This window comes from Pseudonaja textilis, chromosome 2, assembly GCF_049901715.1.
Source record: "Pseudonaja textilis isolate UNSWEBS1 chromosome 2, rPseTex1.2, whole genome shotgun sequence".
In the NCBI taxonomy this organism is placed as follows: domain Eukaryota; kingdom Metazoa; phylum Chordata; class Lepidosauria; order Squamata; family Elapidae; genus Pseudonaja; species Pseudonaja textilis.
The window spans coordinates 58,906,567-58,933,266 of record NC_141991.1 but is presented as its reverse complement, the minus strand read 5'-3'; the positions used below and the strand labels follow the sequence as shown (position 1 = coordinate 58,933,266).

The following is a 26,700-nucleotide window of genomic DNA, read 5'->3' as shown; positions in this document are numbered from 1 at the left end:
GAGTCTGCCTGTTTGCTAATTGCCACTGCTGCCGGAGATTTTCCCCAAGCTAATTTAATCTGTACTGTAATATCAGTGAATGGAGAAAGAGGGCGGGGGAAGCTAAATTAGAAAATATTCAGAACTGCTTCCTATGCTATTTATGAAGGGGGGGGGGGCGGCATGCTTCACTTTGCTCCTGCGGTTGTGTCCTTTTCTCATTGGTTTTTCTCTGTTGAGATTCCAATCCATTTGGATTTTTTTTTTAAAAAAAAGAAAGAAAGTCCATATGTTTATATTTAGTATTCAGTGCCTCTGAAAGAGTACGGAGACAAAGTTCTGAATCCAAAACCCCAGAGGCTATGGTCCCTGGTACAAAACTGTGAAGAAATCTGGATGCTGCTTTCCACTCCTACTCTGACATCACAAGCTCCTCTTTCCTTATTTGTTTGGGCCAATTCCACCAGGAACTGAACAATCACATTAACCTCACTCTACATAGGTCACAGAGCAGACATTCAGCGATTGCAGTCTTCAATCACTTCTGTTGAACATACTGTTCCCCTGGAGATAAAAGATTTCTCAGCCAAATGCATTATCCATTAATGTCTAGACCTCTTTTTTTTTAAGTAATCATAATGCATGCTGTAGTTGTTAACAGTACCAAAGTCTTTGGCTCAGTTTCCACCAAATATTAAGTCCACAAAAATTTTAGTGACAGCTCGAATCCCTAATAAATTAGACAAGACATGCTAACCACCTGTTTGTTTGCATTCTCCCCTAAACTTAGCAGTAGCTTTGCTAAAAAAAAAAAAAAAGCATCTGTCCATTTGACATTTTGGTCCTTTAAGGTTTCATCATGACCCCTCCCATCAACCATCCATGTAACAAAGATAGCCTCATACAGCAGCAAGCCATCAAGTTCAGTTTTTCCCCCCACACGTATTTTCCTATTCTAGCTTTTTATTATATAAAGTGCCAGAGTCCTCTGGAGTTAGGCATTGTTTAAATCAATGTGAATGAATACATAGATACATTTCCAGTGAATTACTTGCAGCTAGGGTTCTTGCAAAGAACAACAAACAGGATGGATGTAGAAGCTGGCCCATGAACTTTTCCCTTGCATGTGTTTGCTGTGTTAACCTGTATGTATATATATATACTTTATAAATCAGCTATCTAGTCAGCCTGGATGAACTGTACAAGTAAAAACAACCCAAACCATCAGCACCAGTAATAGGGCATAGCTGATATGTTGATTTTGTTTAAAAACATCACTTAAATCGGTCAGCCCAAAGGGGAACAATTACATACATCCACTAAGATAATAGTAAAAGAAAAGAAAACAGTAGTTTTTATCAGAACCTGATCTTCAAAAGTACATTTGGGAGCTGAAATATTGTAGCATTCTTTGTGGGCAAGATTAGTCTCACAACTCACAAGCGACCCTGGTTATTGCAAGACAAAAAGAAATGCAAAACTTTAGATTGAAACTAAAAAATTTCCCAGCTTCCTTCTTAAGTGGTGAACTCTGGGGATAAGTTGTGCCTTCACCAAAAAGAGCCTTCTACTGGATTTACTTTTTGCTTATATCCCAGGGGAAGTAGTTTGAAGCTGGGAATCCAGATATGTCCTTACTCACCTTATAATTAAACAACTAGGTTGAGGTTGGGCCCAGGGCTCTGGAGGTTTTTTGTCATCCCATGAGGACAATTTTCTTAAATCAACCTTATATTGGTCTCACTGTTTATTTTTAATTATTTCATTTATTTGTCAGGTATAAGTATAAACATGGTTATGAAGACATGAAATGGGTACAAATAAAAAAGAAACAAAAAGACAGGGATGGTAGGCACATTGGTGAGCTTTTGCACACCCCCTACAGACAGATTTACAGATTTACAGATAATCAGAGTTGGAAGGGACCATGTAGGTCATCTAGTCCAACCCCCCGCCCAAGTGGGAGACCCTACACCATTTCTGACAAATGGCAGTCCAATCTCTTCTTGAAAGTCTCAAGTGATGGCGCTCCCACAACTTCCGAGGACAAATTCTGTTCCATTGGTTGATTGTTCTTACTGTCAGAAAGTTTCTCCTTGTTTCCAGATTAAATCTCTCCTTGTTCAGTTTCCATCCGTTATTCCTTGTCTGGCCTATAGGAGTTTTAGAAAATAGCTTGACCCCCTCCTCCCTGTGGCAGCCCCTCAAATATTGGAAGACTGCTATCATGTCTTCCCTGGTCCTTCTCTTTACAAGACTAGCCAAGCCCAGTTCCTGCAACCGTTCATTGTATGTTTTAGCCTCCAGTCCCCTAATCATCCTGGTTGCTCTTCTCTGTACTATTTCTAGAGTCTCAACAGACCTCTTAGGAAGGGGGTGAGGTCAATAGTAGACAGTCTAAGGTTAAAGTTTTTGGGGTTTTTTGGAAGGGACCACAGAGTCAGGTAGAGTATTCCAGACATTGACCACACTGTTGCTGAAGTTGTATTTCCTGCAATCAAGTTTGGTGCGGTTAACCTTGAGTTTGTATCTATTGTTTGCTCTTGTGTTGTTATGGTTGAAGCTGAAGTATTCATTGACAGGTAGGACATTGCAATGTATAATTATATGTACTATACTTAGACCGGATCAAAGGCGGCGTAGTTCTAGGTTTTCTAGGTCTAGAATTTCAAGTCTGCCTTGGGGAACGACACTGTTGACAGGTACAGGATTTGATAGGGCGCTCCCTATTTTGACCATTTGTTGCCTGTTTGACAGGAATGCATCTATCCAATACTGTTGGATATACTCATTCATTGCAGCTCTTAACCAGCGAAAAACAGTGGCACCAATCGCATTCGCTTCCAAGGGTTTTGAATGCTGTTGGGTAAAATATAGGAAGCACTAAAAGGAGGGTGGGGAAAATGTTGCTGCAGAAGAAAAAAGAATGATTAGGGAAGATGGAAATGGGAAGATGACTAAGGGGGCGTGACTTAACAGGAAGATCAGAAAAAGCAGCAGAATGAACAGGAAAGGAAAGGAAGGCATAATATAAAGAACCAATTTTTCATGTTTTATAATAGAGAGGACAAGTAGGAAGACCTGTTTCTCTTGCTTTTACAATATCTAGAATCTAAACTACAAATAATGAATCTAATACTAATCAATCTCTTTAAGGAGACTGAGAAGTTAAACAAGGCGAGTCAGAAAAACTCTGGAATTCTTTGAGTTCTACCTTCATCATTTACATGGGATAACAATGAAGATGCACACCTGGTTGGTTGATTGAAGAAAGTACTTAGACTTAATACTAAGGACATTTCTTTCCGAGCCTAGACAATTTAGCATGAGATCATTTCTTAATGAAACCTCATTACATCTGATAGGTGTAGACATATTGAGCTATGATGAGATAAACAGTGGCTGATTACAGAAATGATATTATGTCCTTCTTCCTGTCACTCAACTGGAAAAAAAAATGCCCAACAGCTTTTCAACAGCTCTCAGGGTAAATTCAATACCTTAGGAAGCCACACAGCCAAGTCCAGGTGTTAAATGCAGCTCACAGGTAACTTTAGGGGAGTGATATGAGTAGAGGGTATGACCAATGTATGAAAGTAAGTCAGATGGACAAATGTGTGTTGCTGAAAGACATCCATTATCTCCTCTCTGTTCAACTATTTAGAAAGAAAATGGTAATTCAAAAACCTTGGTTTCTATCAACTTGAAAATTATAGTAACTGCTTAATGAGGCTCTGATGATGCAGCTCAACTTCTAGAGTACTTCTAGACACAGCAATGCATTCTAGAGATGCTATTAAAAAAACACTTTTAAGATTTGCCTTCTGGTTTTATTACTTTCTTATTATTCATTTATGAAATTTGTGTACCATTCAAAGTCAGCTGGCTTTCAGATGGTGGCCTGTAGAATTTATATGATAGAATAGAGTACGAAATTGGAATACAATTATTTAAAATAGCAATTGGACTAACAGGCTACCTTGTGGCAAATGGTGCTACTGGACTTTTCCTGCTGGAAAAGTCATCTGCTTTCTGGAGGCGGTGAAGATTAAGGCCACCCACACTTGGAGTAACAAACCACTCCAGCGTAATAGAGTTGATTCTTAGAATGCCCACCATCAGGCCAATGAAGTCCTTTAGCAAATGATCCCTCATTGTCTAGGTAGGAGCAGCAGAAACTATTAGGGAAGGATGGTACATACCTTAGCCCTGAACATATAGGACTTTATAGGTTATAATTGCACATTCAATTGCACTTGGAAGCCTACAGAGGTATACCATGGCAATGCTATTACAAACACTGAGCATACACCCCACTGCAATTTGGGGACAGTTTTTGGTCTATATCTGAGTCTCTCCCCCCGCCCCATTCATATCCTGATAACTACCAGAATTGGATAATGACTTCTAATCCATCTTGCAATAGGCACAGAATTCAGATTATTACTAGGTAAAATCTTCATAATGATAACTTCACACCAGACCGGCAGACATCCTCTCCTAGCAATTTGACATAGACAGAATAGGGGAAAGGAAACATTCTCTAGTAAAAATTTCCATGTATCCAACCTCACCTCACTGGATCTACCTGTTTAAATAGAAGTAAAACCACCATAAGATTATGCCTCCAACTCACACAAGTAGTCCAGAAGGAGGCTGTGGGTGACATTATTGAAATCTGCTGAAATATTTTTTATTTAATTCAATTTACATTGGCTATTTATTTTGCCAAGGTAACTCTGGATAATGAACAAAAACATCAATATAAATAACTAACAAAATAAATACAAAAAGCAAAAAAAATGACAACTGAACCTCTAGATACATAGGCCATCCATGAGAATAATTAATGTGGTTTGTATCTCTTGCCCAAGCCTGAATCCAAGAGTCCAGATAGTTTATATCCTCCAGAACCCTGTACAAATATAGTTCTACTTTTTTAATAACCTTCATTTAAAAAACATCTTAGAGATAGGTTGATAACTGCAGTTTTGTTGCATCCAAGAAATTGGTATACCAATGCTTTTTAAGGATCCTGGCATTTCTCCTGACTCAAATTGTTGTTGACGACAAGCTCAGATCCAACTCTCAATCCTTTCCTGGCCATTTTAATTAGCATTGTAAGACAGGGGTCCAATTTCTAAGGAGCAGACATAAGATCAAAGAGGTCATTCTCCACTTCCTTGGTTTCTATAGATTCAAAAGCTTCCATGATAGCACCATAAGACTTCATCTATTATCTGTACAGTAGATTTGTTCATCTGGTTTCCAACTCAAAATTAAAAGTCTAACTCAGCTAGGGAAACACAAGTTACATTAATATACTGATTCATCTCTCCCTAAAGGACAGTGGCCCATATTCTTTAGATACAGTATAAAAGGTGGAGAAGTAATTGAGCTTTGCCACCCTTATTGTTCACCCCTTGGCTTTTACTCGTTCTGGTTTACTCATTGCATATACATTTCCACCAGAAACTGTTCACATTCCCCCCACCCCAAATTCCTTGGTACACAAAAGACCTTTGCAGGATTTGGAGGGCAAGGAAAGGTTGTTCAGGGGTGATCCTATTAAGTGTTTCTCTGTTCCAGTGGTCAGCAAGGTGCTGAACAGAATCACCCTGCAGTCTACTTAGAAATTTCCCAAACTCAATCGAGAAACTTGCTGGATCCATTAGATATCCGGGTGACCTTTTGCAGAGTTTAGTGCAGGGGTGTCAAACTCAAGGCCTGGGGGCCGGCTCCAGCCCACGAGGTGCTTAGATCTGGCCCACAGTGCCACCCTGGAAACAGCGAAGGACTCCCGAGCTCCATTTTTGCTGGAAGAGGGTTTCAGGAGGCCATTGCACCTGAAACAGAGCTTGGGAGCCCATTTTTGCTGGCAGAGGTCTCAGGCCACCACAGACACCCCCAACACAATTGATGTCTAGCTGGCCACGCTCACCCTGGCCTCGCCCACCCTGGGCCCCCAAGATTAAACATAACCCTGGTGTGGCCCTCAATGAAATTGAGTTTGACACCCCTGGTAAACCGTATGTCCATTATCTCAAGGAAATAAACAATCCATTGTAATGGAAAGCCCCCAGAACCAGATCATCACACACATACCTCAAGGATAGATGAATACCAGATTTAAAATATGGCCAGCTATGTGAGTCAGGTCAGTGATTATCTGAGACAAATGCACGGTTGTCATGGTGGGGAGGACCTCTTAAGTTCCCTGATCCCAGGGAAAGGTGGTTGAACACCCAGTACTAAGAACCTGGACAAATCTACAAGCATCTTCATAACAAGATCAAGAGCTCAGGGAGGAATGCTGCTGTGCAGCTGGGAGGCTGGGATAACAGCAGGACTCACATGCACATGGCTAGCTAAGATTCCACATCTGGCTATCTGTGAATCAATGATCCTTGCAATTGCTAAGGTCTCTTGATATGCAATTGCCACACCATCTCCCCTACCTCCCCCACCCCACCCCCAAATGGAGAGCAAAAGAGGAAACCCAACTGGCACGATCTCCATGAGAGGGATCACCCTTTCTCCCTCCAAGTTGAGATCAGTAATACAACACACGGAAAGTCTGTCCTCTCATCCATGATTGGACAAGTTAGTTTTGTTACAGGCAGACCTGACTTTCATTAGCAGCATCTTGAACTTAATGTGTCTAGCAGTTACCAAGTTCCTAGCTGATTTTTTTTTCCCATTGGTATTGTATGGTACATGTTAGGGAAAATACAGTAGAGTACAGCATTTGTGATACAAAGTACCATACAATACCAATGGGGAAAAAAAAATCAGCTAGGAACTTGGTAATCTTGGTAATTGGCCAATCTTTCGGTTTGTTCTTATGTTGCACCTTTGCAAGCAGCTGGCTTGATGACTGTTTTCATTCTCCAAATGGGAGGCTAAAGCGGAAAGAACAGCTTAGCATCAGATCAGGCTATTCAGTGAACACAGAGCTTAGCAAAAGTCCTCAGGAGATTTCCTGCGCTGGACTTGTGCTCTTAATATTGCATGTGCCAGCTGACTTAAGTTGTAGAAGTTTGCTGGAAGAATCTGGCATTGGGCCCAGAATCCTCTGGCAGAGAAATTAACCGGCCAGATGAAAAACAAGAAGGGGCAGAGATATCTCCTTTTTTTCATGGAGGGAATTTGTGACATGACATTCAAAAATGAGTTATCCTTTAAGGCAGAAGTCCCCAGACTTGTTTGATTTGGAATTAAGAGAATGTGCTTCTTGGGGATGGGGGATTGTTTCCCATTTAACCCATTGTTGGAAATCAGGTGATGCACCACCTGTAAATCCTACATGTAGAATTCTAAGTGCACAGCCGAGAAGCTTTTAAGGTACATTGAAGCAAACTCATTCTTCTTCTGGTCTTGCTGAATTGGCAAGTCATGAAATGTCAGTCATGCAACTGAGATTTCTATCTGATTAATTCACACTTTTATTCCTGTTTCACTCTTCCGTAAAAGCACAAGTATCAAAATAAACCACTAAGAAAAGTCAAGAGAATCTAGTTTCTAAAGACAAAGCGCCATCATGTATTTCAAAATATGTTCCTATTTGTTAATCGTAACGTTCTTTGAAAACTAAGCCTGAATCTATTGTGATTTTTTTGGAAATAGGGGCTTACACTAGGGGTGTCAAACTTGCGGCGTCACAGAGGCATCACGTGACGTATTGGGACTTTCCTCCCCTTCCACTAAACCAGGTGGGGATGTGGCCAGCGCATGACGCATCCAGCCCATGGGCCACAAGTTTGATACCCCTGGTTTACACTGCTAGTTGTGGCTGACATGGAAAGACAAAGTGATAGTGCTTCAAAACATTAAAAAGTAGTGGTAAATTTTTTAAAAAAAATCTAAGAAGAAAAAGACAGGAATTACAGCAATTTGAGTCTTTCTCTCATTCTTTCACACACATGCATTCGTTCACACACCCCTGACCAAAACGAATATTGTTAGAGGGAAGCAGATCATCTGCACAGTTCATTAATTTGAAATAAAGTTTGTGCTTTATTAATAAAAGGAGATGAATGGGGTTGGGGAAATCAGTTTTCGAGCACAGCATTTTTTAATAGAATCAAATTGTTAGCATAAATTTCCAGCGTAAATTCTATATTTGTGTACTTGGAGGCACCTCAGCATTTTATAACGTGTAAGCCAAGCCATCTAACAATTCCTCCTTTCAAAGGCGCCCAGAATGGCTCTTTCTGTTCTAGCTACATGTCAGCCTAGAGAGCTGATGGGAACTTTCCTCTAGATGTTAGGGGCCAGGTGCTGGAGCGGGCCAGGTAGTTGTTGGGAGTTATGGACTTTGCTGTGCTACAGATTTTGACTGTACCTTTCCCTACCGTGCCCCACCATTGCTACTTACACTAATAACAAACCAACCAACCAAAAACAAATGCACCTGCAATCCATCCTATTGGGTGCCAGATGTAGTCTGGCTTTAAGGAAACATCTCAGCTATTAAATGACCAAGTAACCATTCTACAGAGAAAAGATTGTGGCTAATTAGCAAAAGCCGAGGTAGAGAAAGGGATTGTATGATTAGCCTGCAACGGAACTTGGCTCTGCTCTGGTAATTTTTGGACAAATACCTTTCCAGAAACAAATTAGGGGAAGAGAGTTACGTTTCAGGAACTCTATCTAGCCAGCAACTCATCCTCTTGTGCTAATGTTAAGTTCTTGAGCAAATGTGTAGTTCTAAAGCAGAGCCAGGGTGATTAAAACTGATTTGTCTTCATAGTTATCCCAAGAGGCTGAAGGTTCAAGCAATTAGTACTGATGGCTTGAAAGTGCCCTTCTGATACATAGGGGAGATTTATGGTCTACTTCTCTTAATGGAACTGTGGCCACAGCATTAGGAACAACTAGGGGTTTTTCAAACGGAAAAGCCAGGTGGAAGCTCAGGTTAGACCTTTCTAGATCTAACCTATTTCCACTTACATACTCCTGTTTTTCAGGCAGCTTTTGACTTATTGGACCTTTGACTGAGCACCTCCTTTTCAACCACGATTCCATTAATGTCTGAAAACTAACAGTGATGTATATTGGAAGAAAGTGATATTGGATATCTAGGTCAGCCTAAGACAAAAATGAAATAAAAAAAATACTGTGCACTAAAAGCTTTACTAAGAAAATGACTAACCTTCCCTGAACGACATCCTAGCTTATAAAAGAACAGGAAGGATGCAGCCAAAGTGAAGCAATGAAGCCTGCAGAGCCTTTCCCAAATTGGCCACTTTGTGTGGTTGGTACAATTATACAAATTAAAATAAACAAATTAACTAGCATCCAGGGGGTGCCTAACAAACATTTCACTTGGGTTTTTCTATTTATTCCTTTCCCCACAACGATGCATCACTTACTCACCGTCTTCTCCTGCTATTTTCTGCACATGGCAGGCACTATGCAATTTTGGATTGGATTTTATTCTGTTTACACCTGACTTCCTTTTGAAATCAATGCTAGAGAATTCAGAATACTGAAAGTGACTTCTTTCCCTTTTTATATGTGAATTTGTCTGATTTTTCTTTTTTTTAAAAAGAACCCTGTATCAGAACTATTATATGAAAACAAAACCATGAAAATAACAAGCCACCAGTGTGAATGTGTGTTTTAAAACAAGTTGTACTCAGTTTAACAAGACAAGTTTCTTTAAGGCAGTGATTTAACCATGAAATGCCAGAAGGAAATCCCATAAGAATCCAAAGGCAGTAGACTATCACTATGTACTAACACGGAATAGTACAAGTAACAGCAAAAGACAAAAACAAAACACCACCCCGTTTCTCTGGGCAGAAAGATAGAACAAAAGCCAAACAGAAATAACAGCAGCAATAATAGGGGAAAACTGAAATGCATTCTTCTGCCTGGGATTCCTGTGTAGAAAGAGGCAAACGGGAAAAATACAGATGGATCAAAAAGGGAGGGAGGGAGGGAGGGGGAGAGATTTGGGCTATCTGCAGCATCCCATTTCCCAGGGCTCTTTTTCCAGCTCTGTGCCACGGCGAAATTTCCTCAGCCATTCCTCACCACCAGCAACCAGCTGCCACTCTCGTAAGAAAGCGAGAGTAGTCAAGAGTCAGGGAAGCGTGCCATGAGTTGAGCCCGATGGGCATCCCCCCAGCTCAGAGGCCGGGGCGAGCCTACTTCACGGCATCCCAAGCGATAGCTTTTCCCTTCCCAGCCTCTAAGCTGCAGACTGAAGCCAGGTGAATCCTGGCTTTTTCCCACGCAGCCCAACCCGGACCGCTTCCTCCACCTCCTCCTTCCCAGAGAGGAGGACAATGCAAGGAAGGGTTTCTAGCAGCACGCAAGGAAGGAGGAAGACCACCAAAAAAAAGGGGGGGGAAGGACCCACCTGAAGAGTTTTACAGCCATGGGACTGAGCGTCTGCTTCCCGGGCTTCCTTGAAACCCTCTGCCCACTTTGATATTCTGCCTCTCTTTCAATGCAGGCTCAAGCCTGGGAGTATCAGGGCACCTGCTAAGCCGGCTTTCTCCGTGGGTCCCCTCTGGCTTGGACCAATCCCCCTTTTTTCCTCAGGCTGCTCCAAAAACCTCCTTGCCTCGCCCCTAGATTCCCATCAGCTACGTCGAGCCCATCAGTTTTATACCAGGAGCCACCAAGGAGGTCTTCTTTAACTGGGGAGAAGCAAAGTGGAGGGAAACTACCTGTGGCTGCTCTCCCCCTGCCTCCAGAGTGGTACGGTCCATGTCTGGTGCTCTTGTGAACAGCTGTGTTTATGTGCACCTCCTCCAAGCTAACCTCGTGCTTCGCTGCGGTGCGCGCCTTGTGTTCATTCAGTCGGACAGAAAAACTCTCTACTCCGCCCGGCCCATTCAGGGACCCTTCGCCGTTTGCAGTGACAGGCAGGAGCCACAAGCCTCCCGTCTTTTATTGACTCTCCCATCACACACGCAATCCGCTCTGTGTACCGAGGGCTTTCTTCGTTTGCTTTGCTCTTATGCCTCCTTTTTTTCCCTTTTTTTCCTTTTTAAACCGAGCGGCAGCTGGAATGTGATCCCCGCGGCTGCTTCCACGGAGAGGTCTCGGTGTACACTTCATCAAAACTTCAAACGGAATAAACTCAGATCAGCAGCCACGTCGGGCTATAGAGAGTTCTCACTTGCAAACTTGAAAGAACAAGGGGACAAGCCTGCCCGGCATGGAACAGAAGTACTGGCAGCCAGAAGAAAAGAATAAGATAGGCATAAGAAAACAAGGTCTTCTCTGACAGGGAAACCCTATCCTGGATTTCTGAGCAGAACGGATCTGGCAGAACTAGTAAACTCCTTCCCTCTTCTGGGAATTTCTCCTCTGGGTTCAAAGGCACTAAAATGATCAAGGTGATACAAGTTTTCCTGCTGGAGCAGGGGGTTGGACTACATGACCTCCGAGGTCCCTTCCAGCCCTGGATTGCTGGGCGGTTTCAAAGAACTCCTTTGCTTAATACATGGCAGTGAGCGACATTGCCATGGGAAGGCAGTGGCTGTCAAGACAAGCAAAACGGGTTGGTCTGTCTCTATTACAGCCTATCTAAGCAGGATGCCCCCACGTAGAGTTTTCAAGATACAACACTGCAGTGTTAGGTACTGGATTTGGCCAATTTGGAGTTCCTAGCAAGACTAGCAAAGGTTATCTGTTACATTAAACACAGCCAGGCTTAAACCAATTTTTTTTTCAAATGCAGTTATTAAGGGGTTACATCAATTTCAGCAGCTACAGGCTTCCATCTCCCCCCTCCCCCCAATTGTCATGTGCACAATAACCCATTTCAGTGCAAAGAAAGAAAGCCAATCAAATACAGAGAAATGGGGCATATTTCTTTGCAGCATGGTTTGGCCGTAAGTAGCTTTCCGTGCTTAAAATGGTTCAATGCTTAAAATAAGCAGACTAGTTCTTTTAATTCCAGACAAATAACAAATCACCTTAAAAATGACCTCCAAGAGACTTTGGATGTTCCTGGATATCCTCCTTTAACCAAGTCATAGAAGTTGATGGATGGAAAAAGAATAGAGGGGAGTAAATTACATCAAGGTAGATTGTGAGAAGAAACGCTACTTATAGGTACCCATTCAGAAGATCTGAAGATGACAACTTTGCAAACAAAATACTAACCAATGTGGCTAGTCCTATCATTCAGCAGAGTGAACTGATAGAATAGAATGGAATGGAATGGAAGGAATGGAATAGATTGGAATGGATTGGAATGGAATGGAAGTAATGGAATGGAAGGAATAGAATGGAAGGAATGTGATGGAATGGAATGGGATGGAAGGAATTGGAATGGATTGGAATGGAATGGAATGGATTGGAATAGAATGGAAGGAATGGAATTGAATGGATTGGATTGGAATGGAAAGGAATGGAATGGAATAGAATGGAATGGAAGGAATGGAATGGAAGGAATGGAATGGAAGGAATAGAATGGAATGGATTGGAATTGAATGGATTGGAATGGAATGGAAGGAATAGAATGGAAGGAATAGAATAGAATGGAATGGAATGGAAGGAATGGATTGGAATGGAAAGGAATGGAATAGAATGGAATAGAATGGAATGGAAGGAATGGAATGAAATGGTTTGGAATTGAATGGAATAGAATGGAATGGAAGGAATGGAATGGAATGGAAAGAACAGAATGGAATTGGAATGGAATGGAAAGGAAAGGAAAGGAATGGAAGGAATGGAATTGGAATTGCAATGGAATGGGAATTGGAACTGGAATGGAATGAATGGAGTGGAATTGGAATTGGAATTGGAATTGGAATGGAAAGAATGGAATGGAATGGAATGGACTGGAATGGAATGGAAGGACTGGAAGGAATAGAATTGGAATTGGAATTGGAATGGGATGGGATGGGATGGGATGGGATGGAATGGAATGGAATGGAATGGAATGGAATGGAATAGAATAGAATAGAATAGAATAGAATAGAATAGAATAGAATAGAATTTCTTTATTGGCCAAGTGTGATTGAACACACAAGGAATTTGATATGTGCCAAGCACTGCCACAGGAAGAATGGAGAACTAATATGGTAAAAAAAATAGGGTTTTAAAAAAGTGCTAATCTTAGTGAGGGTGAGTGATGGAGCCCACTTGGAGCTTCCCCCAATGTCTCACTTTCTAGATCTTTTCTTCTTCTGAAACTTTGGAAATGAAGTACATTTTGGTCGAAGCCGCTACCTTCCTTTAGCCCTAGTTTGAGGGATTGGGGGACCCAGTGCAACGCCATACACTCGGCCCCAGGTTTCCATCACAAATGGCTTCCTGCAAATTAGGATGTTAACATTATGTATTTAAAATGTAATGTCTCCATTGTCTGGATTTTGTAAAAAAAACAAAAAACCTTGGCTTTTCTGAAGAGCCTCATCCCTAGGGCTGAGAGAAAGTGACCACCCCAAGATCATCCAGCTCAGCTGACATTGTGTCTAAGGTGGGACTCACAGCCTCCTGGTTCCTAGCCCGATGTCTTAACCACTGCACCAAACTGGGTCTTAGAGAAGAAATGTACTGGATGCTAAAGTTAAATAGTACAAATTTCTTCTTTTGAGTGAGTGAGAAAAGCAGAGAGACCACTTGTATTTTAAACAGATTAACAGATAATCAGAGTTGGAAGGGACCTTGTAGGTCATCTAGTCCAACCCCCTGCCCAAGCGGGAGACCCTACACCATTTCTGACAGATAGCAGTCCAATCTCTTCTTGAAAGTCTCAAGTGATGATGCTCCCACAACTTCCGAGGGCAACTTCTGTTCCATTGGTTGATTGTTCTCACTGTCAGAAAGTTCCTCCTTATTTCCAGGTTAAATCTCTCTCCTTGTTCAATTTCCATCCATTATTCCTTGTCTGGCCTATAGGCGCTTTAGAAAATAGCCTGACCCCTTCCTCCCTGTGGGCAGCCCCTCAAATATTGGAAGACTGCTATCATGTCTCCCCTGGTCCTTCTCTTTACTAGACTAGCCAAACCCAGTTCCTGCAACCGTTCATTGTATGTTTTAGCCTCCAGTCCCCTAATCATCCTGGTTGCTCTTCTCTGTACTTTTTCTAGAGTCTCAACATCTTTTTTATAATGTGGTGACCAAAACTGGATGCAGTACTCTAGGTGTAGTCTTACTAAGGCTTTATAGAGTGGTATTAGTACTTCCCTTGATCTTGACTGTATCCCTCTGTTAATGCACCTTAGGATTGCATTAGCTTTTTTGGCTGCTGCTGCACCTGCTGGCTCCTATTTAGCTGGTTGTCCACTAAGACTCCAAGATCCCTCTCACAGTTACTGCTATTGAGCCTGGTTTCACCCAGTCTATATGTGTACTTTTGGCTTTTCTTGCCTAGGTGTAGGACTTTACTTTTCTCTACATTGAATTTTTGAAATGCTATTTCTCTGGCTCTCTGTCTTCTACAAACTTGCTGTAGCAATTGCTTCAGTATTAGATATATACAGTGTTCATTTTTTTTTACTACCAGTTATGTGGGTGTGGCTTGGTGGGCGTGGCTTGGTGGCCATGGCAGGTACACATCCTTTGAAAGAAAAGCATAATAAAGGTTTAAAAAAACCGCTTTTCCTTCTCTTTCCATTTTCCTTCCATCCATTTTCCTTTGGGAATGAACTGATGAAAGAATTGGTCTCTTATTCCTTTTTTTGCCCAAAATGCTAATAAAATCTCATCTCCAAAGAAGTTTTGCCTGCCATTTTAATTGGAAGAGGGCATTCCAAAATGTGTTGATGGCCGTTATGTCAATGGAAGATAAATTTACACAGGCAGGTTCTGTGTATTAATCAATACTTCAGCTGCACCAATATTACACCAAAATATATATAGAATGCATTTGAAGAGATCCTTGCCTGCAAAATCCCCATTCCCTCCCCACCCCACTAACCTGCTTTCCAGCTCCCTTCTCCTGTGCAAGGCAACAAAAGAGCCAATCAGCTGGGACTCAGGAGGCAGAGAATAGATGGGGGCAGGGCCAGTCAGAGGTGGTATTTGCTGATTCTCTGAACTACTCAAAATTTCTGCTACTGGTTTTCCAGAACTGATCAGAACCTGCTGAATACCACCTCTGGATATACAGGTAGTCCTCATCTTACAACAGTTTGTACAGTGACTGTTCAAAGTTACAATAGCACTGGGAAAAAAGGGGTGTATGACCCTTTTCCCCACTAACAAGCATTGCAGCATTCCCAGCATCACGTAATTTCCATTTGGACACTTGGTGAGTGGTTCATATTGATGAGGGTCACCGTGTTCCGGGGTCATGTGACCCCCCCCCCTTTTGCAACCTCCTGACACGTAAAGGCAATAGGGAAGCCAGATTTAATTGAACAACCGGGTTACTAATTGAACAACTGCAGTGGTTCCCTTAACCAATGTGGCAAGAAAAGTTGTAAAATGCAGCAAAACTTGCTTAACAAATCTCTCACTTAACAACAGAAATGTTGGGGGTCAATGGTGGTCATAAGTCGAGGACTACTTGAAAGAAAGCAGAGCAGCCAACAAACATCCCTTAAAGACTTTTCTAGAAATAATGTCTTAATGTCCATTAATGCCCAATTCCTGTCTTTTACAGTCCCCTCTTAATCTACTTATGGTAAAATTTACTCTCGCAAATCATGAGGAGAGACTTTGCCCTCCCCCACTCCCGAATTTCCAAACCCAAATATCCAAAGTCATATGGATCACCTCTCTCTCTACCTGCCTAGCGGCACTCTCAGATTATGCTTGCTCTTTATCACTTAAAGGTAAAGGTTCTCCTCGCACATACGTACTAGTTGTTTCCGTCTCTAGGGGGCGGTGCTCATCTCTGTTACAAAGCCAAAGAGCCAGCGCTGTCCGAAGATGTCTCCGTGATCATGTGGCCAGCATGACTAAACGCCAAAGGAGCATGGAACGCTGTTACCTTCCCACCAAAGTGGTCCCTATATTTCTACTTGCATTTTTACAGGCTTTCAAACAGCTAGGTTGGCAGAAGCTGGGACAAGTAACGGGAGCTCACTCCGTTATGCGGCACTAGGGATTCAAACCGCCGAACTGCCGACCTTTTTGATTGACAAGCTCAGTGTCTTAGCCACTGAGCTACCACGTCCCTCCTCTTATCACTTGCCATATGCTAAATAAATAATTCCTTGTCATTCTCTCTCTCTCCCCCCCCCCCCGCTTTAGGGTCACAATATGCCTCTTTCTCCTTCCTTAGGGACTGCCTCGGAGCAAAGCAATGGGCTTGTCCCTCCATCTGTGCCACAGCCATCATCCTTGTCATCTCTGGCTTGCTTGCTCATGGCCCCTCCCCTGCCTTGCTCTCTTCTCTCTCCCTGGTCCCTGCTTGGCCTCCTGCATTCAGGAAAGGAGCCAGGGAGGTGCAGGGACTAGACCAGCCAGGAATGGAGCAGGTGTGAACACGAGACTGGTCAGAGGACTGTGCCAGGGAAAGGCAGCACGCAGGGAGGAAAAGAGCCAGGTATGTGGAGAAGCCCTATTAGACACACACACACACACACACACACACACACACACACACACAGAGGGAGAGAGAGAGAGAGAGAGAGAGAGAGAGAGAGAGAGAGAGAGAGAGAGAGAGAGTTTTTCTGGCACATTTGCTCCGAGCCCATTTAACCATTTAATAGAGCTGTTATTCTGCTCCTCTTCCTCTCTGTTTCTGGGAAATCACTTTGTTTTCGTGAAACTGAGCCTATTGAGGATAATATACACTGGGATATTGCACAACTGATTGTACGGACTCAGAAGACTCTTTGGGATGCAATGCTTTGAGAGAGAGAACTATTGCCATTCTCTAAACCATTACAGAGAAACGTGAAACTGAGCCTATTGAGGATAATATACACTGGGATATTGCACAACTGATTGTACGGACTCCAGAAGACTCTTTGGGATGCAATGCTTTAAAAAAAAGAGAGAGAGAGAAGCTCATTGCCATTCTCTGGAGGAATTAAAGACCATCTGGTCAGACAGGAGAAAAAAAAAAGAATAGTTAATGCACCTCCATAAAAAAATGAACGGGGCGGACAGAAGTCACTGAAGCTCTGCTAGAACTTCCTGGCACATTCGTGATCTCATGCCATTAGTGACATGCCCTAATCATCCATCCCCCTGGAACAGGAGAGGAAAAAAAACCCCATCCTTCCCACCTTTATCTCACAAAAAATGTAACTCCAATTCTTCATAAAATGGCTCAAAGGGCTTCTGGTTCATCACAACAGCATTGTTTACTCGGCTTCACGGGGCAGCAAACATTTCGGCAATAAGCCTGAAGGAGAGATGGTCCTAAGCATCGAAATGCAGACTGAGCGTTGCAATAGGGATGTTGGTGGAAGTTTCTACCACAACTGTAGTTTGCAATTGTTAGTGAGAGCAGAGCTTGCTTGGTCTTTATGACCCTCATAGTTTCTTTATGCCCATATTCTGTTCGTAGCAAGTTTGTGCAGGTGAGTTTTTAAACCTGCTCTTTACAGTAATGCTCCTATACCGAGCATTGATTTCCCCAACTCGATGCTTACTAGGTATATCAGAGCAGGAATTTCCAACCTTGGCCACTTTAAGCTTGGACTTCAATTCCCAAAACTGGCTGGGGAATTCTGGGAATTGAAGTCCTCCAGGCTTAAAGTGGCCAAGGTTGGAGACCCCTGTATTAGAGTACAATTCCCATTCTCCCAAGCTGGTTAGAGCCTAACACTGCTAGATGGCCATATTGTGAGGATCACAGATATGTGGAATGGATGTTTGTATGTTCAAAGGGCATCTGCTCTGCAGTTTAGCCATCATTTAAATTATGATTTCAGGAGGCAAAGGTCCACTGAAGACTTAAGCTGTTCACAAAGAAGAAGGAATAAAGCAAGTTCAGCCGGAAACGTATGGGCTCAGGCACACTTGCCAGATAGGTCCTGTGTGAATTCTGAGGCTCGCACAAGCAAGTGGAACAGACTGCAATCCAAACATTGTCTGAGCAATCAAACAACTGGAAGTAATGCTGTACAAGCAAAAATCACAAAATTTTCAAATAGTGGAGAAATTAAAGGGAGTATGTTGAGGAGGAGGAGGAAATGATTCAGGGATGCCTGCCTAAACTCCAGCAGGACTTTTCCTCCTGAAACATTAAAAAGAAGAAAAAAAATCACTGCAGGAAGTATTACTTCCAAAACATTAGAAAGTGCTAGAAAACTAACGGCAGCTCTGGGTGTGTATGCAAATGCCCCCGTTTAAAACTGCCAGTTTTTTTTTAAGGATACACTTGCTGTATTTTTAAGAGGTGTGTACATAGTAAATTCTTCATTGGTGCCAAGAGTAATATTTCCCTTCTGTGCAATCCTGAAAATGGCTCGGAAGCCCTGTATCCTATGACATCTGGTTAGCGCTGTATGCATCTATGCTTTCCGATCCGATTATCCTTTCAGTTCCCAGTGCAGATGGCTTGTCTGTCACAGCCCCAGCAAGTGGCAGGCCGACATCTGGAGGCTGGCAAATATCACCGCCAACCGGAAAGCCCTTCCTTTCACCAGACAGTTTTCCCTGGTTCTCAGCTGTTCAGAGTCATGAAAGATAATTCAGCTCGGCTGGAATTGGGTGGATTACAAAGGCTTGCATCCCAAGGCATCGCTTGACTTCTGTTGCGCTATAAAGGAGAATCTTCCTGAGCTGTTGGGATTTGCTGCTTCCTGAAGCCTCTACAGCCCAGTCCCACCAGCTGTGACTCATTTCACAATCCAGCAATGCAGGAACAGTAGCTATTTGTCCCCACACCCCCTTGTCCCCGGGTACCCAGCCGCTCTCCTTTCTCAGCAGCAGAAAAGAGGCTCCAGGGAAAGACTTGTGGGGCTGGGGGAAGGAATGCAGACACAAGCACAACTGCAGTCCTGGGCAGCCGGAGGGCCTTCAAGGGCTGAGGAAGGGTTTCTTCAAATGGCTTGATGGAGGGTGGGGGGAGGACAGAACAGCTGCTATTTCTTTCCAGAAAGCAGCAGAAAATTGGACCTGGTGTTTAAACCTTCAGAGAAAACTTGGCCAACTTGGTGCCTCTCCTGTCTGTTCAAAGACAGCATCCGGATTTCCAAGCAAGTTGGACTGTTCCAAATATTTACTTTTACATGTCATTCTGTTACTGCGACTCAAACTATTTGAGACTATTCCAAGTCCTTTACATCAGGAGTCTCCAACCTTGGCAACTTTAAGACTTGTGGACTTCAACTCCCAGAATTCCTCAGACAGCAAAGCTGGCAAATTTCTGGCTGAGGAATTCTGGGAGTTGAAGTCCACAAGTCTTAAAGTTGCCAAGGTTGGAAACCCCTGCTTTGCATGCTTGTTTTCTCTTACGCTCCTCTCTGGTCATCCATTGGTGTCCCTTGCAGAGCTGATAGAGAAACTAAAGTTGATACTGGCTTGGCCAAATTCATCTCCTTTGCTTGAAAACCTTTAAAAGACCATAGTGGCGGATTAAGGCTCACTGGTGCTCTAAGCACTTGACAAATCTTGGTGCCCTCCTCCTTTGTACATACAAGAGTTTTTACAAATCTTCATTGTTGTTCTTTTTCCTTCTCAACTTTGGGGTGCCCCCTTTGGGCCTGGTGCCCTAAGCACGTGCTTAGTCTGCTTCATGGTTAATACACCACTGAAAGACCAGCTTGCTACTAAAGGTAGAGAGAAGGGCCAATGTGCGGCACAGGAACAAAGACAGCCTCGGTCCAGACATGCCTTAAAAATTGCAGTGAATTATATTGACAGCTGAGAGTTAATACATATAATCCTTCACTTACGACCATTCATTTAGCTATCGTTTGAAGTTATAGTGCAGAGGTGGTTATTCAGCAGGTTCTGACTAGTTGTCGAGAACCGGTAGCAGAAATTTTGAGTAGTTCAGAGAACTGGAAATACCACCTCTGACTGGAGATTTCACAGTATCCTTCCCCTGCCACGCCCACCAAGCCATACCTACAGAACCAGTAGTAAAAACATTTTTTGAATCTCACCACTGTTACGGTGGTGCTGAAAAAGCCACTGATTTCCCTGCTGTTCATCTGATTATGGTCTGGGGGGTGCTTGGCAACCAGCACCCATGTGATCACCCTTGGTGACTTTCCCTACCAGCCTCCCTATAAGCAAAGTCAATGGGGAAGCTGGCAGGGAAGGTTGCGAGTTGTAGTCCCATGGTATTTTGTGTAACCATGGCAGTGATTCACTGAATGACTCTGGCAAAAAAAAAAAAAAAAGTTTGTCAAACTGGGTGCAGTCACATAATGCCCACTTTAATGACTCCACCGATGAACAATGGATTTCCTGGTGCCAATTGTGGCTGTTAAGTCAAAGGCTATCTATAGCAGGGGGTCATCAAACTTGACAACTTTAAGACTTGTGGACTTCAACTCCCAGAATTCCCCAGCCAGCCATGCCATAAAGTTGCCAAGTTTGAAGACCCCTGACCTGTAGTGTCTCAATGACTCAGCAAAAAGAACAGCAAAACAGGGTCCCTCTTTCTGCTACTTTTCAGCATTACTTGGCAGGGGTAAAGGAGGAGGCCGGTAATTAAAAAATATTTGAGCTCATTTTGCCTCCTGATAGCAACTTTTTAGGCCAAATATAGGCTCAAAATCATCGTATTCTTTAATTCTAAACAGATGTCTTAATTATTTTCAAGTTGCATGCTTGAGTACTACAACCCCCATTTTGGCCATATTGGCTAAAACTCTAGGAATTGTGGTGCCAATCGATCTGAAAGGCCTAATGTTGTGAAAAGTTACCTCAGTGCATAGACGTTAATGTTGCCTCTTGTCCTCCCACCCAAGCTGGAATTTTTCCTTCCCCTTTCCTGTATGGATCAATAGATAAAAACAGATAATACCTTATCTTATATGTTTCACTACATCTCTGAGAAAGACATAGTTTTAAGTCTAATCTTTGTTACCCCCGGATAATGCCAGCAAACTAAAAACATTCAGCTATATTTGACCCAAAACTTCCCTAATTTAAATTTGATTGAACATTCATTCATGGCATTATTTATTTATAATTTAACCAAAAGAAAAGCATTTCCTTGTGATTAACTCATCATGAATCGAATTTGCTCTTTGGAAACATGGATGCAATAACAATTTTGTTCTGACAAACTAACCAGATCCTGCATGGCCATTTTCCTGTTTTCAGAAAACTTACACAGACAGAAAAATGAATGCTTATAGACAGCTTTTATGATTGATTAGCCAATAAGTTCAAGGGGAATACCTAATACATTATAAAAAAGATGCTGAGACTCTAGAAAGAGTGCAGAGAAGAGCAACAAAGATGATTAGGGGACTGGAGGCTAAAACATACAAAGAGCAGTTGCTGGAATTGGGTATGTCTAGTTTAATGAAATAAGGACTGGGGGTGACATGATAGCAGTGTTCCAATAGCTCAGGGGTTGCCACAAGGGAGGCAAAGGGAGGGAGTCAAGCTATTCTCCAAAGCACCTGAGGGGAGGACAAGAAGCAATGGGTGGAAACTAATCAAGGAGACAAGCAACCTAGATCTCTTCTAAGAAGAAATTTCCTGACAGAACAATTTATCAGTGGAACAACTTGCCTCCAGAAGTTGTAAATGCTCCAACACTGGAAGTTTTTAAGAAGAGATTGGACAAACATTTGTCTGAAATGGTATAGAATTTCCTGTTTGAGCAAGGGGTTGGACAAGAAGACCTCCAAGGTCCCTTCCAAAACTATAATTCTATTTAATACATTTTTGAGGGTGTTTGAATGTTTGAATAATGAAGATGAACGTGAGGTTCCTATTACTATCTCTTGAAAATGTTGTAATGTATCAAAATGTTCAGATGGTGGTATGGATTACTCTCCAGCACTGAATAGCCCCATCCCTGCTTATTTTTTTTTAAATAAAAGACACCAGAAATTGAGCCATGTCCAAACCATTGAAAGCTTGCTCCAGCTTACCAAATTCATAGCAAAAACATCTGCAGGTACAGAGAATCTTCAAATTATCACCATTTGTTTAATGATCATTTGAAGTTATGACATGGCTAAAAAAAGAGACTTATGGCTGGTCCTCACACTTAGACCATTATAACATCCCTCTAGTCATGGGATCAAAATGTGGGTGATTGGCAACCTGCATGTGTTTATTACAGTTGCAGTATCCCAAGATCGCATAGTTTCCCTTTGCTTCTCAGTTGGCATCCAACAAACAAAGTCAATGGAGGAATGACTGCGGGATTTGCTTAACAACTGCAAAGGCAACAAAAAGGTCAAAAAAACTGGGTGCAACTCACTTAACAATTGCATTTTTATTTATTTATTTATTTGTCAATCGCTTACAAGATAACGGGTACAAGTATAATCATGGTTATAAATACATGAAATGGATACATATAAGAACAATAAAAAAAGAAACAATAGAACACTTATGCACGCCCCCTACAGGCCTCTTAGGAAAGGGGTGAGGTCAATAGTAGACAGTCTAAGGTTAAAGTTTTGGGGGTTTGGGGAAGAAACCACAGACTCAGGCAGAGTACTGACATTGACCACTCTGTTGCTGAAGTCGTATTTCCTGCAATCAAGTTTGGTGCGTTTAACCTTGAGTTTGTATCTATTGTGTGCTCTTGTATTGTTTCATATATATATAATTTTTTACAACAAACATACAAACAAGACATAAAAACATAAAACCATCTTTCAATTATTTGTCTTGTATTGTTATGGTTGAAGTTGAAGTATTCGTTGACCGGTAGGACATTGCAATGTATGATTTTATATACTATACTTAGATCGGACCGAAGGCGGCATAGTTCTAGGTTTTCTAGGTCTAGAATTTCGAGTCTGGTGGTATAAGGTATTCTGCAACGAGTAGAGGAGTGGAGAACTCTTCTTGTGAAATATTTCTGGACTTTTTCAACTGTGTTAATATCAGATACGTAATGATGAGCTGTATTCGAGTATTGGTCTAGCAGCTGCTTAGCAATGGAAGTTCCAGTGCCAATTGCAGTCATAAAGCTGACGCAAAAGAAATCTGGAGGCAGGATAGGGTTCAAAAGTATTCCATGCTACCTATACGCAAGAGTCCAAGGAAATTGGTACTAGATAACAGTCGATGGAATTCAAGGGCGGGGGTGGGTGGGTTGGATTTATGTCCGTTGTGGGAGAGGAACCTCTTCCATCACCTGTATTAAGAAGATGCCACATACTGGGCCAAACACAGAACTGTATATTATGGCAGTCTTCTTCAACCTGAAAGTGTTGGATTTCAGTTTCTAATATCCTTAACCTTTCACTACTGGAAAACACCAGGAAAAGGCACAGGGATGGTCCTGAAAATAGCCTAGCCTAGCTTTGAAAGGGAGAATGAATAAACTCAAGAGTTTCTCCCACTTCTCCTTTAAGAGAGAAGAGGCTATACAGGCAAGAGATATGGATATTTCAATTTCAGGATTCTATATTCTATCATACAACAGTAAGTGCAAGTTGTCCTTCTGGTGTCATGTTTCCAACCTGACCTGCTCTGAGCACAAGTTAAACCATGAGCACCTTTTTTTTAAAAATGTTACTATTAGGATGAGCAGTTCACACCTGGACCCTTTTATAAGCAGGGCATGCAAAGTGTTAAATGTTTCTCTTGAGTATGAAGCCAAGAGATATGAATATTCCACCTTTAGGGTAGAAATCTTCCAGAACTGTTTTCTACAGCACACACCCTTGGGGCACGGAGCATGTTTTCAAGTCCTCTCTATATTTTCCAGCTGCAGATTCCCCGTACTTCAATTAAGTCAACCTTCCTGAACCCATCAGACAGTATCAACTTAAATGACGCACTTGATTAAAAAACCAGCCACCCCATCAAATATCCCTCAGATAAAAGGAGGAGAGAAATGTTCATTTCTGAACCCTGTTCATTGTCTTTTGACATTCTCACAGGTATCATAGTTTCAGTAAAACTATAAGATTTCATTTCTGTGGTCTGGCATTCAGTGTGTAGGTATATGCTTGTGTAATATGGACAAAACTATTTAACACTCCTTAATTGCATAATAAAGACTTAGAAAGCATTCAATTTCCCAGCCTTTCAAAGAAAGATTATGCAGAGGTGGGAGGGGACAATTTCCCAACTACATTCATAAGCTCAAGCAATTGCAATAGTCTTTTTTTCATTGAGTTCCAATTTTATAGAATTGCAATGTTTCCCGCCCATCTCTTTTTAATGTATTGGAGTGGCTTTGTTTTATTGGGATGCTTTATTTTCCCATAATCACCAGATTTTACCAATCTAGTCAACTGATTTGTTTTTTGTTTTTCTGCCCTGGGACCCTCTTCAAAGGGGACACAAAAATATTTTAAGTAAATGCAAATCAAATAGAGTAAAATAAACCTCAATTATTTTCCCTCTATCAGCAGGAGACAATCTGATGCCCTCCAGATGTTTTAGAGCAACTTTCATTAAACTCTGCTAGCCTGGTTAATGATAAGGAATTGTGAGAATTCCAGCATAGCTAGACGTGACCTTCACTTCATTATCAAAGATACTAAGACTCAGCCTGGTAAAATAACAGCAAACAGCTGGTTCCAACTCTATAAATCCAACATAAAAACTAAACTCCTCCAATATTTGCATGCTGCAGGCAATCTATCAGGGCCTTTTGATCTGTGTTTTTCAACCTTGAGAACTTTAAAGGGTGAGTTGCAACTCCTAGATGCTGACTGGGGAATTATGGGAGTTGAAGTCCACCTGTCTTAAAATTCCCAGGGTTGAGAAACACTGCTTTAGATGCTGGGAAATGGGTTTTCAATGTCTTCAATCCCCCTCTTAACAGTAAGAGTCATAATTAACAAGTTTTACTTTCCGCCATAAATCAAACCAAACTCAACCACTTCCCCTCTTTTTTCTTACTCAGTAAAGTCAACCAACAATTCTAACAACAATTACCAGGAATTCAGATTGACTGAATTCAAAATAATTTATTTCTAGGAAAACAGGTTTAGAACTTGCCTTTCCAGCTCTAGCAAGCCATTACAGATTGATGAGGTGATGGCCTGGGAGTGGGGACATCAGCCAGATTTGCCACATGTTTTCATAAAGACAAAAATCAGATTTTACAAATATAGATGTTGCCTTCACATTGCTATGCCTCTCTTACACACACTCTCCTTTTGTCCCTAACTCTTGACTTTTCTATTAGGAATAGGTTATTTTAAGAAATCATTTTATTCAAGAAGGCAGATTCTGTAGAGCAAATTTTGCATTTAGTCCTAAATTTTATATTAATTAAAGTGCCTGCATCATAGTCTGATAGCATATCACTGAGGATTAAAAGACTATGTTTATAGGATATACCCTATGTTCTCTTTTCTTTAAAATCATCTGTATAATGGGTCATTCCCCACAGGGCACCAATCATCAAACTCTTCTGAAATATTTTGGCATCTTTAATTGTCTTGTGTGGTACCTTGATATATATGGAATTACACAATTCACAGAAGGTATTAGTGAATTCCTGACATGCGAAATACTCTACAAAGAAATGGAGGGAAGAGTCTACTAATATTACTTCAGCATACAGCAGTTGGATTTCAGATCAAATTAATTTCTGTCTAGTTATCTTTGCATTCATTCACTGTTGATTTCCACCTAGGCAACAGGGATATCATAATTCTCTTTATAGTATAGTAAATTAGTTTAATTTTGACTGCATTTTGACAGCAATCTGCTATAATATTTCTTCTTCGTGCTCTATTCTGTTGAATAGCAGACTTCCTAACTATTCACATGAAAATGTGTTTATGCAGATGTGCAGAGATTCTTCACCATGCCATCAGCTACAAACACGGCGTGTGTGTGTGTGTGTGTGTGTGAGGTAGGACTTCATAATAATTTAATGTTTATTTATCTAAGCAAATCTCTTTTGACATTGAATCATTTGAATTTATCTCTGATATCTGAGGAGCTATCTCATCCTAAGGGGCTCAGTCCGCCCCACTTGTTCCAGCAGAAAGGCTGTACTTCAGATTCCCATCTGCCAAAGAATTTCAGCTGGCAGGATCCAGGAGAAAGAGCCCTTTCTGCTGTGGCCACTGTCAAAGCAAAATCTGAAATATTTATCCTGTTGGAGGTGGGGTCTAGTCTCACACTTCTGGCCCTCCAGAAGAGCTGGGTGTTTCTGCCACTTGGCCTGGGACTACATTGGAGGGTATGTATGTAAATGAAGGGGTAAAGAAGAAGCCCAGTATAAGATAGGTGGCATAAGGAAGAGAAGGAGGGAAAGATCATAGGTAAATTTTTCTGGTGGTTCAAAGTGACTCTGAACCGCTTGCCTGTTAATTTACTTTTAGAATAGGATAGAATAGAATAGAATAGAATAGAATAGAATAGAATAGAATAGAATAGAATAGAATAGAATTCTTTATTGGACAAGCGTGATTGGACACACAAGGAATTTGCCTTTGGCGCATGTGCTCTCAGTGTACATAAAAACCTAGGTCAACATCAGATTGGTTCTGACAGATATTGAACTAATTTCATAGAATTGCACAGAGATTTTTCTTCAGCAAAGAACCCATAAAGTTGTTTACATGAATCCCAGCCATTCAGGTTGAAAATTCTTTTGCGGCTTGAGGAAAATCATCTTTGAAAAGAAAAATGTTGCTCCTTTACTCACTGAAAGAACAGTTACAGCAATTTGAGGTTTCTCTCCTTAAGCCACTATACAAATTATAATATCCAGTCTTT

The 26,700-nt window shown here is 41.7% G+C and overlaps 1 protein-coding gene across 3 annotated transcripts in view; it reads right to left on the bottom strand.

The window, feature by feature from the left end:
• LOC113449825 (hyaluronidase Ccc Hy-4-like) overlaps positions 1-26,700 on the bottom strand; it is a 40,512-nt gene that overhangs the window by 6,987 nt on the left and 6,825 nt on the right. The window contains exon 1 of one of the 3 annotated variants that reach the window (XM_087924011.1): positions 10,349-10,640. The exons of the other annotated variants lie outside the window; for them this stretch is intronic. Within the exon in view, the coding sequence (XP_087780137.1) occupies positions 10,349-10,368 (20 nt within the window). The 5' untranslated portion in view covers positions 10,369-10,640. Of the gene's footprint in view, positions 1-10,348; positions 10,641-26,700 lie in introns of those variants that run through there. 3 annotated transcript variants of the gene reach the window in all.